This window comes from Musca vetustissima, unplaced genomic scaffold, assembly GCF_032173495.1.
Source record: "Musca vetustissima isolate MV318-11 ecotype Yass unplaced genomic scaffold, APGP_CSIRO_Mvet_v1 utg36595, whole genome shotgun sequence".
In the NCBI taxonomy this organism is placed as follows: domain Eukaryota; kingdom Metazoa; phylum Arthropoda; class Insecta; order Diptera; family Muscidae; genus Musca; species Musca vetustissima.
Genome location: NW_026880470.1, coordinates 118,861 through 133,032, shown reverse-complemented (window position 1 = coordinate 133,032; position 14,172 = coordinate 118,861). Strand labels below are relative to the sequence as shown.

General features: G+C 31.7%; 1 protein-coding gene across 2 annotated transcripts in view; it reads right to left on the bottom strand.

Annotated features, from left to right (window-relative positions):
* LOC133326151 (MOB kinase activator-like 2) overlaps positions 1–14,172 on the bottom strand; it is a 73,294-nt gene that overhangs the window by 5,929 nt on the left and 53,193 nt on the right. For both annotated transcript variants that reach the window (XM_061534830.1, XM_061534831.1), the window contains exon 2: positions 1,726–1,886. In XM_061534830.1, coding sequence (XP_061390814.1) covers positions 1,726–1,886 — 161 coding nt within the window. The remainder of the gene's footprint in view (positions 1–1,725; positions 1,887–14,172) is intronic.

Genomic DNA, 14,172 nt, shown 5'->3' with positions numbered 1-14,172 from the left:
ATAGGTCTTAGAAACATTACACAGTTTTAGGAGTCGAAACTTATAATTTGAATGGGCATGATATAAAGAATAATTCCGAATAATATATTTTAAAGATGGGCGGCAGCCAAGGCCTTTGAAACAAGGTGTAAGGAGCAGTGCACAGTTTTAGGGGTTACAAAAATATAATATTCAATGACATTAATATTACCGAATATTCCTAACATTATATTTGAAATATGGGTGGCAGCCCACACCTTTGAAAATAGGTTTTTGGAAGTTTTGAAACTTCTAGGAGCAACCATTTTCCGGTATACTGTCATACCATACCAGTGCATAGTTTTAGGTGTCGAACAAAATATATTTTTGAATGATATGACATAATGAATAATTCCGAATAAAAATTGGAAATATGTGTAGCAGCCAATGTCTTTAAAAATAGATAATAGCAAATTTTTGGAACTTATAGCAACAACAATAATATTGTATTATTCAACTTCAAAAATACAAAGTTAGTTGATTTTTATTGAAAATAATTAATACTTTTGTGCGTAAAGATGTAGTAGCAGGGTTCAATGCTTTGAAAAGAGAGAAGAAGGGAAGATTTTAGGTGAATTTATACTGTATACAACTAAGATGTTTCTTACATATAAAAAATATGGTTAAATACTATTTTTTGTTAGCCATCGAACAGCTAATCGTCAACCCTTTTAGACAAAAAGAGTGCAGTGCATACCTTTAGGCGTTGATAAAATATAATCTTTAATTTGCGCTTTGTCATGATATACGACAGCCATCTATACGTCAATTTTTTTGTGTAATAGCTCTTCATTGAATATTGTGCTCCAGGAAATAGAAAGCCGTTTTTATGGTATTTCCAGATGTTGAAGTTCTCTATACTCTAAAAATATGCGTGATTTAACACTTGTTATTATTGATTTTCTTTACAGAGGGTACAAGAACAGGTTAATTGCCGTGGTATGTAACACTTTATTGATTCTCAAATAATTGAAGGCCCCAAGAGTCTGTCATAGATGAGCTAAGCAGTCAATCGTAGACGAACTGGGTTGTCAACGAGCTGACGGGCCATTATAGCGATAGTGGGTCTATAAAAGGTATGCTCGATATTTCTCAAAAAAAAAAAAAAAAAAAAAAAAAAAAAACGTTTGACAGTGGACATAAGAAAAGCGAAGGCAGAGGCCAAGTGCCTAACCAGAGGGCACTAGTTTCCGTATATAAGCATCACTGGTCTATAATAGACAAGCTGAGGCGCCATCGAATGACGAATCAGTGTTCAAAACTTCGGAAAATTATACGTTAGCGTAAATGGTTAAAAACGTACTCTCATTTGTTCTCTTTTCCTCACTCATTTTGGGTGATGAATTCTAAGTTACACTCACCTACACTTACTCTAAATTTAATTATGCCTACCACTGGTCTATAGAATATAGAAGCAAAACGGCCTGTTAGCAAATTACAATTTATATTTGAAATAAATAAAATATTTGGAATCAGATGTGGAACTTAATTCTTTACACAGAGAAGAAAAATTAATCTTTGCAGAAATTTCCTACGCTGTTGTGTGAGCTACCAGATGGCTCTAGCCGCCTTTTAACACAGTCACTGGTGATGACTATGATTTAATACAAAACTGCATGGTGCATTATTGGAAATTAAAAGTTCATTATTTGATTAATTTTTTTTCTTTCCCAAATTAATAATAATCGAATTTAATGCAATACTTACTATGCGATGCTAGCCATTCATTATAATCTAAGCCAGCTGGTAGATCAACTAGAGCTTTGAGATCAGCTTCAGGTAATTTACGTTCTAAAACACTCTCCTCCAAATATAATTTGGTATCTGTTGAATTTTGATCGCCATCTCGTTCTTTGCGACGAGCTTTTCTGTAATGATACAAAAAAAGAAATGAAGAACAAAATTAATAAAAACCGATTACAACAAAGGGAACAAAGAACACAAGCACACAATTGGTAAATCAAATAATTATTAATAATAGGGTGGCTGGTGGTGAAATAGCGTGAAATTTCTACAGGTGTGTAATTTAAATGCTTTACAAAATTGAAGACAGAACCCGTCACAAATGGGCTTATATGATGGACATATAATTTACCAACAAGTCTATGTATTTATACGTATGTGTATGTGGTATTTTAAATTAGTTTCAATTCTAAAAATCTATTGGATTTCTTACCCAGCTACACACAATATACTATCGACTGAGGTCTGTGCATAACGGTATAAGGTACCTATTGTTTCACCGATTTTTGTCGGTAATGCCGTAACTTGCCACATAAAGCGCACCGTCTTTATCAGGCATTTATAAACGAACGATGTTGGTGGCGGCGGTGTTGTGAATGTTGTATTGTTTGTTGTTGTTGCTGTGCTTGTAGCATTTGCTGCAGCAGTAGCAATTTTTGTTTTGGTTTTTGTATTGTAGTTGTTGTTGTTATTCGTTATACTATTATTATTGTTGTTGTTATTACTGATATTTGTATTGGAACTGATGCTGGTAGCAGTCGAGTCGGTGGAGATGCTGTCTGCTGCTATGGAAGCGTTCACATCAATATCTTTCATTTGGTGGATTTAACAGTTGTCTCAAGTGATGAAGCAGAATTTTGAAGAGAGGTTGGTGGGTGGGTGGTTGGTTGTTTGGTTGGCTGGTATGAATGTGATTGTGTAGTTGTTGTTGTGATTTTTTTTTGGCGGCTTATTTGTGGCATAAAAACTAGATGCTGTTTTTTTTTGTTTTATTGTGAAATATTTTTGGGATCGAACTGTTTGGGGTTAACGTTTGCCGAAGTGCAATAAGAGATGTTGAGGTGAAGTGTTGTAGTTGGATTTTTTGGTTTTAAGTGTTTTCAATAATTTGGCTTATATTTTTTATTTTTCTGTGTTTTGTTTTTATTTCTTTCCTTAGATTAAGTAATACTTCTTTGGTATCATTTGTGCTTTAATTCTTTTTTTGTGGAAGATTTTTGTTACATTTTTTAGATTTTATTTACATAATATTATTTATTTATGTTTTCGTTGATTTGTTTGTTTTAAACGGTTCTTAGCACATCCATTTGTGTCGGATCTTTGGTAACATAACACCATCACGTTATTTAATACTTTCTGTTAATAGTTAAAAAAAATTAATAATTTATTTAGAAAACAAATAGAAAACGTTGCTTGTACTGCGAGATAGGTTTCCCTACAAATGAGTGCCTAGCCTTTTTTGCCAGCAGACAGACCAGAACGTTTTTTGTGTTTTTGCCTTTAGAATTGGTGGTTTGCTTGCTTGTTTGAGGTATAAACGCAAAAAAGTAACAACAACACCGAATACTATAATAACAATGAAATTGTAATCTGATGGCGTTTTTTCGTGTTGCTGTTGTTGCCTTTTTCGCTTATCAGTTAAATGAAACGCTAACAGTACCGAACAGAACACCAACAAAAAAATCGTAAAAATAATAACTCAAACCTCATAGTGAAAGAAAGAAAAATATCGCTTTCATTGTATTGGTAACTAGGTAATGGTCTGACTGACGTTTACCTAATGTCGTCGACGACACCGCTGCCTCTCTACAGCCGCCAACTACCTTTAGAATTTTTACCACAGCAACTTCGTTTGCTGATTAGTGTTCTTAATATTATTGTTGCTATTATTGCTGTTTTTTTTTTAAATGTCAAAACCTCGAGGGTGTTGATTACCCGTGTTTTTATATTTATAGTATTTGGAGGGGTAAAAAATCTTTCACCGTGTAGCAGTAGCCCGAAAACAAATTATGATTTTTTACGCATTCTACTGATATGAAAAAGGAAGGAAAATAAAAACAAACAAGAAAACCACATATCTTAAACATGTTTAATATTTCATAATACACATTTCGTTTATTTCATAATCCGAGGAAGTTGATTTAACCCTTTACGAACCATGGCAGTCAATTCTATATCAAATATTCCAACTAGGAAGTCTGTCTGTGAAGTCGTTGTATTCCGTCAGGCCAAACCTCCGCTATTAGAAAAATATACTCCATATATGAAATGGGTATTTAGTAGCATTTTAGTGCATACTTTTAGGTGATGAAAAAAATTATATTTGGGGTCCTCATTAAAAATTCCAAAAAAATCTACAAAATATTGCATTACGGAAATATACATATGAGAAATGGATACTTAGTAGCAATATAGTGCATATTTTTAGGTTCAAAAAATTTATTAAATTTGGAATTTAATAATAATTAAAAACAAACAATTTTTCTATTAAATGTTGCATGAGGTCTATTATTTCAGGGAAGACGTAAGCCCTCTTAAAATTTGTCCTTGGTTGATATAGCACTATATGAGCGCTATCTATACTTCAAATTTGTGTTTAGCTTTTCATTAAAAAATATTACATACTTTTGGGCGCTGAAAATTAATTACTTTATTAAAATGAAGTTATTGGAAGTCTTTATAGCCTACAAATCTATGATGTTTTTATTACATTGAAATATTGGTTCTAGAACCCCTACCAAAAAAAAAAATAGTGGTTTTGGAATATTTGTAAAAAGAGCCTTTCGTCTCCCTTCAAAACAACTGATATTCCAACGACAAACCTCGGCATTAAGGCATGATGATGAAATAAGAATGACAGAGAATGCGCCATTCAGAGGAAATAGACACAATTAAACAAGCAAGAACTCAAACCATAGCACAAAGTTGAATGAGGAGTTGTTTCTAAACAAGGATAGATGGCAGCCTCATTATCTAGCACAGGCAAATGCGGACCAATCATATACTTAGCTGGAATAAAATCAATGGAATGATTAACGGAACACAGACTGTTGTGTGGAAGTCATGTGCCCCCAAGAAGAGTAACTGGAGAAAATTTAAACCTATACAAAATTGGAGCCCATTATTACACTACCAAAACGTGAATCTATATATTGTCTCAAAATGGACTACCAAAAAAGGAGGTGGATACCGGAGAGAACCCAACAAATTTTAAGTAATTGCCTCACGGTGCATGATGAATTATATATAAGAGGCTGTACTGAAACACATATAGAGTTTATCAAAATTAATAAGATCAGAGGAATTCTACTAGGGATCTATAGACCCAAAAATAGACAACATGTCACATTGTGACTGATTTAAAATTATTCAATTGACCATCGTACTTACAGGCAAATCTCAAATAAATACAGATTATTTCAGCTGAGCACGGCTAGGATTCGAACCTAGATTTCCAGAGCAACATAAATGTAGCCTGACCACATAGCATTCTGCATGGGTATACCATGGTGTGTGGATTAATTATCCAACGCAAAAATCAGCTTTGAAAATGACTGTTTGTAGAGTGAAGACAAATGTCGGACCTTGATAAATTTCAATTTAAATCGAGTCGTACTCGTTGGTCGAGTACGACTCGGGTCGTTTTAGAACGTAGACCCCTCCGCACTAATGACATAATTTGTTTTGGTGATTTTATATATTCTATATATATTTCCAAGCATCATGTATAGAGTAACTATGAGTAACGGGTCGACTGACATATGTTTGAAATTTAAATGTTAATTTTTTATAGTTTTGATTTTTAGCGCCTAAAAGTATACATCTTTTATAGTTAAATAAATGAATGCTCTTTGATTTCTTCAATAAGATTAATCATAGTGTATATTTTTGGATGCGAAGATATACCAACTTTTTAGCAAAATAAAAGAGGGTTGTATACCTGGACTTTGGCGAACGTTTTTTAAAAATCAAGTCACCGAATTATTGATCACTAATGGAATAATGTGGTTTGGCGATTTTATATATTCTATACATTTTAAATGCTAGTTTTTTTATAGTTTTGATTTTTTAGCGCCAAAAAGTATGCCTCGTTTTAGCAAAAAAAATTTCTTTGATTTCTTAAGTTATATTAATCATACTGTATATTTTTGGGTGCAAAGATATGCAACAGTTAATTTAGTTATAGTGTTTTAGGGGGTTGTGCATCTGGCTTATCACCGAATTATTAATCAGTCATCGTAGAATTTCTGTTTCTATTCTTTTTTTATTTTATATAAGCACAATAGTATGCACAATACTTTTAGGCTACAAACAAGAGTCTCAGTTAATTACTGTTAGGAAAAGTGGACTCTTTCAAAAATTCATTATACAATGGTATAAGAAGTAACAATGATATGCAATTTTCACCCATATATAACAAAATTTTATAACAAGAAACTTGTTTTACGTTTAAAGGTAGACTTAAAAATTCATGCGGGTTTTTGGACCTAATGATTTTAAAAATAAAAAGGCCCTTATGAAGGATGATGACTGACGAAATCTCTTTTTTGTTTGTCACGTTACCATTCAACTTCACAATATTGTATACATTTTTTATACATTGGCATTGTCCACATTTAATGGGTACGACCAACCTCAGCTGGCAAAAATTGAGTCACACAATTTGTAAAAATATTTTTCTTTCTCTTAATTTAAGATTTTCCATACAAAATATCCGCTACTAGGGCCGAAAGGCTTGACATTTAACACCATAAATAATCAAATGAGAGAGACATACACACATACTCACACACAATAAACCACTTTTTACAATGCTACACAATATATAAAATTAATTGGCCTTCACAATATAAAGCAGAGGCACACACAATCGGCCAGCTCCAACAAACGTTTGACGGCCTACCCCAAAAATTATAATTTGAGTCGGCAACAGCAACAATAACAACATTTGAATATTAGATACTCTAATTTTACTCTTGTCTAAATGGATTTCATTGTGACTGACTGATGGACGGAACACATATACGAGAGTAGACGACAAATCTGATATTTACAGGCCAGATGGTATAACAACACGCACGTGCTTTGGCAGCTTGCAATATTATACGGAGACGTTGTTGTTATAAACAACATTTATTGTTTTAATTACAACATGTGGGGCTATACGGTTCTTGTTGTTGTTGTTGTTTTTGTATTCCAGAGATATTCAAATTTTGATTAGAAACCCATTTAAACCAAACACAAAAAAATCAACATAATTTTGTTAATGTTCTGTGTGTGTGTGCTTTTTTAAATGCTCCAGTGACCTTTGAGAAAAAAAAATACACAACTTAAGAGAGCGAGAGAGCCGTACTAATTAAATGCGACAAGATCGTCGTCATGATCATGTCGTTCATGTGGCGTTCGTTCGTTAGAAGAAAAAAACATACGATTTAAATAAAATTACATTTAATTATTTGTGGGCATATTAAAATGCCACCATATACGATCGTTTGGATTATTAGTTAGGTGGATAATTGTTGCGAGCGGAAAAATAAAAACAACAAGTAGTTTACTTATAATTAAAGCAAGTTTAAATTATTTTCTAGTTAATATAAGAAAAAACACACATTTTCTACGTTAATGCCTATTGTTGTTAGTAGAATAAGCAAACAACTGCTGTTGCCGTTGTCATATTTATTTTTATTTAATATTAATTAATTATTTATATACTTTTTTGTTTACATTAAATAGAAAATCTTCCGTTGTTTTATAGAACCACACACACACACTCGCAGACACACAATCGATTAATTAATCATTGATGCTTGTCACAGATGCGATTAATTGTTATAGCCTCGATTTGTTGACATCTGGAGGATGAAATTATGGACATAAATTTCATTTGTTTTTTTTCCTCTTCTTCTTAATATTTAATAATTGTAAATATTTTCTAATTGATTACGATAATGAAAGTCATACAATGTTTTCATTTAAATATTATTGAGAATTCGAATGAAAAATGTTTCTTTCTAATGTTACTGGCTAGGCACGCACGGATGTTCAAAACAATTTACAATTACAATTATTAAAACGTCTTTCTGCTTTTCAGAATTTAAGTACCTTAATACAGTAGCACTATTAAGACGTGGATTTTTATATAAAATGTTTTCAAAGAAGGTGGCTAATATATTTAAAAATAATTAATTCACATGCTCTCTATAATGGGAGGACTTCTATTAACTATACTTCCTAGAAGGTATTATTTACTTTCTGAGGTATCTGACTTATCACATTACAAGCTAGTCGACAAAATATATGGCTATGGAAAATGTCAGTAACCTGTCAAATCTAGACAGAGTTTCATTGCCTCAGATGAGCGTTATCTATATTTAATAGCATTTCATTAATATGTAGTGCATAACTGCAGGCGCTAAAAATAAGTTGATATTATGAGGAGAAAATTTCACAATCTTTGGAGTCTTTAAGAGATGATATTTGTAATATCTCGAATGTATTCTTCTTTCTGAAATATCTGACTAAATATATGGCTAAAACTTTTAAATCCAATGGGACACCTTTATACAGGGTTTTAATTCTGAAAGAAGAGAGTTGAAAAAATCAGCAAACTGTAAAATCTAGACAGATCTTCATCGCCTCAAAATTAGGAATATTAATTGTAAATGGTCTTTAAGACAGTTGATTATTTTTAAACACTTATTTGATCGTGCTTAGTGTATACTTTTAGGCATTTTTACAATAATCATATTAAACAAATGTTACAGGCCCCCCTTTCCAGTGTATACAGGAACTGGAAGTGTAACTTTTGTGTTTAGTGCATACTTTTAGGTGCTAAAACTATATTTTAATCATTTGTTTAAACAGGATTTGTAGAAGGTATTTAAAACGTGGGTGCAAACAAATACAAGCAAAATACACAAATTAATCAGCACCCATTTAAGGAATTTCAAACTAAGCAAGATGAATGATTAGAAATTAAAATTTCAAATACGAAGAAAATTGTACATATTTTTAGGCGATAAATGTGTGGTGCGAATTTAATAATCCTTAGATATTTTGGAAGAGTTTTAGCATATTGTGAAAGCTTTTGGGAGCAAGAATAAGAGTCTTAGTTTTTGCGAGAAATAAAATAAGATTTTCGGAGGTAAAAAATAAAATAAAACGTTGACCTTTTTTTCAAGTCCAATTTTATTAATATTGCATATTTTTGGGCCTCAAAAACATCATTTGAGGTTGTTCTTATTCTATTATCTTTCATTTTTAGGCGGCAAAATTAGAATCTCAATTGGTGTAAGGGAAAGTGGAGGTTTTCGAAAATTCTTTTTCATATGTGATATTCAGTTTATAAATGGCGTTGAATGTTCTGGAGGGAGGCTTTTTTTGTTTGTGACTGTGGTTTCATTTTAGCTGAACATAAGAAAGGTGTCTGCAGAAAGTGTAGCCTAGTTATTATTTGTGTGCAGTCTCAATGAATATTATACTATACTCATCAATATTTTACTATGGCATCAATATAAAGTTTCCTAATGTCCCCTCTTCTATTTATGTGTACATGACCATGGACTAATTATTGTCTCCCCCTTCATTTCTGGCTAATTATGTATCAGGGCAGTTCAATTATTTTGTAGACTATATTTTATCTACGATATTAATTGTCAATTGATCCTTTTGGGTATTGTGTTTGTAGTGGTGGTGAATATCACATCAACACACTTAGTTATCATATAATTGGTTTAATGAATTTCCTACTTAGGACACAATGTAATGGCCTTGTTTTATTCATTGGACCTTTAACCATTGCCATATATACGTGTGTGTGTGTCGTGTATTTCAAAAGCCATTAAAATTACTTATGGCCAAATGATGTCACGATATATATATATATATATATATATATATATAGCTGCGAATCTAGCCAACAACAAAAGCGTAAACCATTATCTATCAAACAGAAATGGAGTTGTTGTAAGTGGTGGTACCCTTGTTGTTGTTCTTTGTTTACCCTTTTATTTTTACAGAAGTTGGGGTTGGCCACTACATCCATTGATATCATCGATATCAGTGCCTTTGTTGTTGGCTATTGGCAATATGTTGACATGGTATTGGTGGAAACTTAATGTGAGGATTTCATTGAGCGATGATGATTAATAAATGTTAGGGATTTTTTGTAATATTTATTTGTTTGTTGTATTTTGTCATTTATAATGGCCTTAATAGAGTTTTGAATTGTATTTGTTTGCAAAATATGTTCACATTTGTTTAGAGGAGGCATAACAAATTAAGTGAGGATATTTATCTTATCTAAATTAGGGGAATAAGGGGATTTGATGATATCTAGGGAGTAGAAGGAGGAGAAAAATAATGGAAAACAAATGCCACACATTAAATAAAAAATATTTCACATATAAACACTAAATGATTTCTCAAACTCTTTTTTTTTCGATCATGGGGAAAATAATGCAAGTAACATACTCTCATTGCCAACCAATTTTTTGTGCAATATCAGCCTTTGTTGTAAGACCCTTAAAACTTAGTTCCACAACAAATATTGTGTATACACCATCTATATGTTACAAACAAAAAGTCATAAATAATATATCCATGAAAAATATAATAAACACAACGCGGCTCAAGGAAACTCATTATATTTCCACTTCAAAGAAGCTACACAGACAAACACACACTCACACCCATTCGTGGGCATTAAAAGGGAATAACAATTTCGCATGCTCGTTCATTTGCTATTTTTATGTTTGTTTTGGCGCAGGGGTTTTTGGTTTATGACTGGGGTTACTACAACTTTAGAGTGCTACTGAATTGATGGCCTTTGTTAAAAACCAGAAAATAAAACTGAAAAAAATTTGCCACTGCAAATTGCTTGGATGACGACTTCGTGATTGTCTATTTATTTAGTTATTAGCGTCTATTTTCAAAATAAAAATCAATGGCATCGCCGAAATGAACAACAAAATAAGGAATGATTAAAAGAAAAACAACAACTAATCGTTTGACAATATTTTGCTAAAATTCATTCAATCATTTAACAGTGTGGCTCTAGTCGAATGATTTCATAAAAAATGTGTTAATTTTTGGTTTTTATTTATTTATTTTTTTTTTAATTTGAAATTTCAGTAGTAATTTTTAGTTATTACTAATATTATGACATAATCTCAAAATTTAGCAAAAACCATAAATAAATATTTATGTCATCAGATGGAAACAAGAAATGAAACTATTTTGAATATTAGTATATTTCAAATCAATATTAAATATCTTTATCTTGTGTTATTAGGTTGGGGAAAAAGAAATCCATTATTTTTTCGGCAGATGGCTGTACAGATAGATTTCTCTTAAAGTATCGATCAAATAATTTCAGATTTATGCTCGTTGGGAGGGTGACATTTCGCAGTAAAAAAAATATGTTGCTGGTTTTTGTTTAGTGCAATCAGTTGTAAGTTACAGGGTGTTAAAAATGGAAGTGGACAAAGAGAAAATTCGGTACATTTTACAGTTGTGAATGGTGTTAATGGTTCCGGTACTGTAACAGCCAGTTATGTACAATTTTGGTTTCGTAGATTCCGTTCAGGAATTTTTGAAGTTAAAGATGCACCTCAGAATTGGCCAACAGGCGAGGTGTCGTGTTCCACCAGGACAACGCTAGGCCACACACATCTACAGTGACTCGTCAGAAACGTCGGGAGCTTGGTTGGGAAATTTTAATGGATCCGCCATTCAGCCCGGACTTGGCACCAACGATTATCATCTTTTTCTTGCATTGCAAAATTTCTTTAATGATAAAAAAATGGTATCTGGGGAGGATTGTGAAAATCGACTACTAGAGTTTTTTTTTTTTTGCAAGCAAGACTTCTATGAGAGAGGCATTGTGAAGTTACCTTTAAAATGGCAACAAATACAACAACAAAACGGTGCAAATCGGACAATCCGAAGCATGTAAATAAAGTCCTATAGTTCATATAAAAATAATTGTTTTCTTTTTTCCCGACCTAATATATATCGATTTCTTTTTTTCAGTGACTTATACTAAAATTTGATGGATAATATTTTTGCCCTTTATACCATCCTTCAAAAACGACAGCTAGTGGAAAATCTGTACAAACTCGTAATAAGATCGGTTTTAATTCTAAAATGCAATTTTATAATTTTAAGATTTTTGAAGTTTAGGCCGATTATCGGGCTTTGTTTTATTCCGAGACTTTTAGTAAAACATTATGACGAACCTTTGTAGAATATTCTGACCTGCTATAATCCTGTTTTAAATGAGTTTCAATGATTTCTGGAAAAAATGAACCGAAAATAGGAATGGTCATATAATGGGAAAAATTGTTACAAGATCGTAATAAGATCGGGTTTAACCCTAAAATGTGATTTCATATTATAAAGATTTCTGACGTTTCGGCTGATTGCCGAGTTTTGATCTATTCTGAGATTTATAGTAAAACTTTATGGCGAACATTTTGGTAGAAGATACTGACCTCCTATAATCCCGTTTTAAATGAGTTTTCAATAATTTCCGGAAAAATGTACTGAAAAGACCAGTTTAGAGAGTTGACTAAGGGTTAACGCATTAGACAAAAATATTCCGCACATTTATATCAGTAATATTGACAAAGACACCATATAAATTATATTCAAGGATATCGAGAAATCTTATACCGAATATTTTAATTTTTTTATTTAATAAAATGACTTGGAAGTGGTCATTTTAGGTCACCTCCCGGCGTAAACATTCAAAACTCCGATACATATTTTTTAGCCTCTCTATCACAATTTCATTTAATTTCCCATAATTATTTTTGTTGTTGCACAGTGTTATGAGAAAATTATTTTTTTTAGTTTTGAAGATATATCAGTATTTATGTCATTATTTTGTTTGTTTGTGTGTGTTTTTTTTATTTTTAATACCGGCCATGGTTCGTTAAGTTGATATTTTTTCAAATAAAGCCTCATTTCAAATCCGTATAATAATTTTTGTTTTTTATTCGGTATTGTTTGTTGTTGAAGATTTATTTTTCGGATTAGTTTTTAATTTTATTTTTTTTTTTTCTAATCAAACTGGGTATAATTGTGATGGTCAATGGCGCCAAGCCTAAATATTTGTAATTGACTGAAGGTGATTAAGATATAAAAAAAACAATAGTTTTTTTTTCATAATTCAAAATAAATAAAAATATATACAGTGTCGGCCAAAACGTAAGTACCCCACAGAACATTTTTTTAATGATGATTTTTTTAATAAAAAAAGTGTAGTTATACAATACTTACTTTCCTTATTTTTTATTTATATCTCAATTCATATTTCAGAATTCATTCAAGCAAAAAATTTAAAAATCCAAAAGCATTTTTAATCGGAATTGCAAGCGGACAAAACTAAAACACCTCCTAATTTAAAATACAGCAAATATGATTAAATTCAATATTTCGCTAGGTATCCTTCATACTGGAGGACACTCGCAAATTCTTTTGGCATTAAATATTAATTAATTCAGTCGATAGGTATTATTCCGAGTTCAATTAAATTTTCTTTTGTTTCATAATATTCTGGTTTGATTTTTGAGTTAAAAAATCTTTGTTAGCTTGTACAGACTTCAAAAATAGAAGCAAAATATTCCATTAGAAGATCAATGATGTCTAGGCTAATTAACAATTTTTTTTGGAGAAAAGCCACGCGAAAAATCGCAATGCTAAGATAGTCTACATTTTTTTACACCTCGTCTAATATTAAGGGGTATCTCAACTTTCGAAAAATAATAAAAATTGGAAAAATGGAAATATTTTAAATTTTTTTTCGAAAAAATTAAGTAGTCAGCAATTCCAATCACCAGATTCAATTAATTCCTCTTCAGCATGAAAATTGTGATGCAAGAAATCAAAAACCTATTCGAAATATTTTTGTTTTTGAAAAACATTTCCAATTTCATGTCCCCATTTCTTCCAATAAAAATATTCACTTTTATTAATTTCATTCCGTTTATGTGCATTAAATTGAAACCAATCCCCCTTCCCCATCGAGAAAAACCCAAAAACCTTGACCTAACAAACAAAATAAACATTGACCTACAACAATTGAGAGTTTTATCAACGCAGCAATCGCTTGGCTAGTCCATTGCATATGTAGAACGACCATAGGCAACATTAATATACAGGGGGCTGGAATAGTGTGGCTGGCTGGCTGCCCATCCCATTTCTATAACGCTGGCGGCTGAACATTGTCTATAGTTCCAACATAGTTCTACTGCAAGAGTAAACAACTCCTTCCTCTGTGTGCGTGTGTGTATATTTTTTCGAAATCATAAACTAGATTGTTGGCGGCGCTGGTTCAACCACCATCCCGCCAAACTTTTGGGGTCATAAAACAATTATTATTCTGTTTATTAAAAAAAAAATAATAAA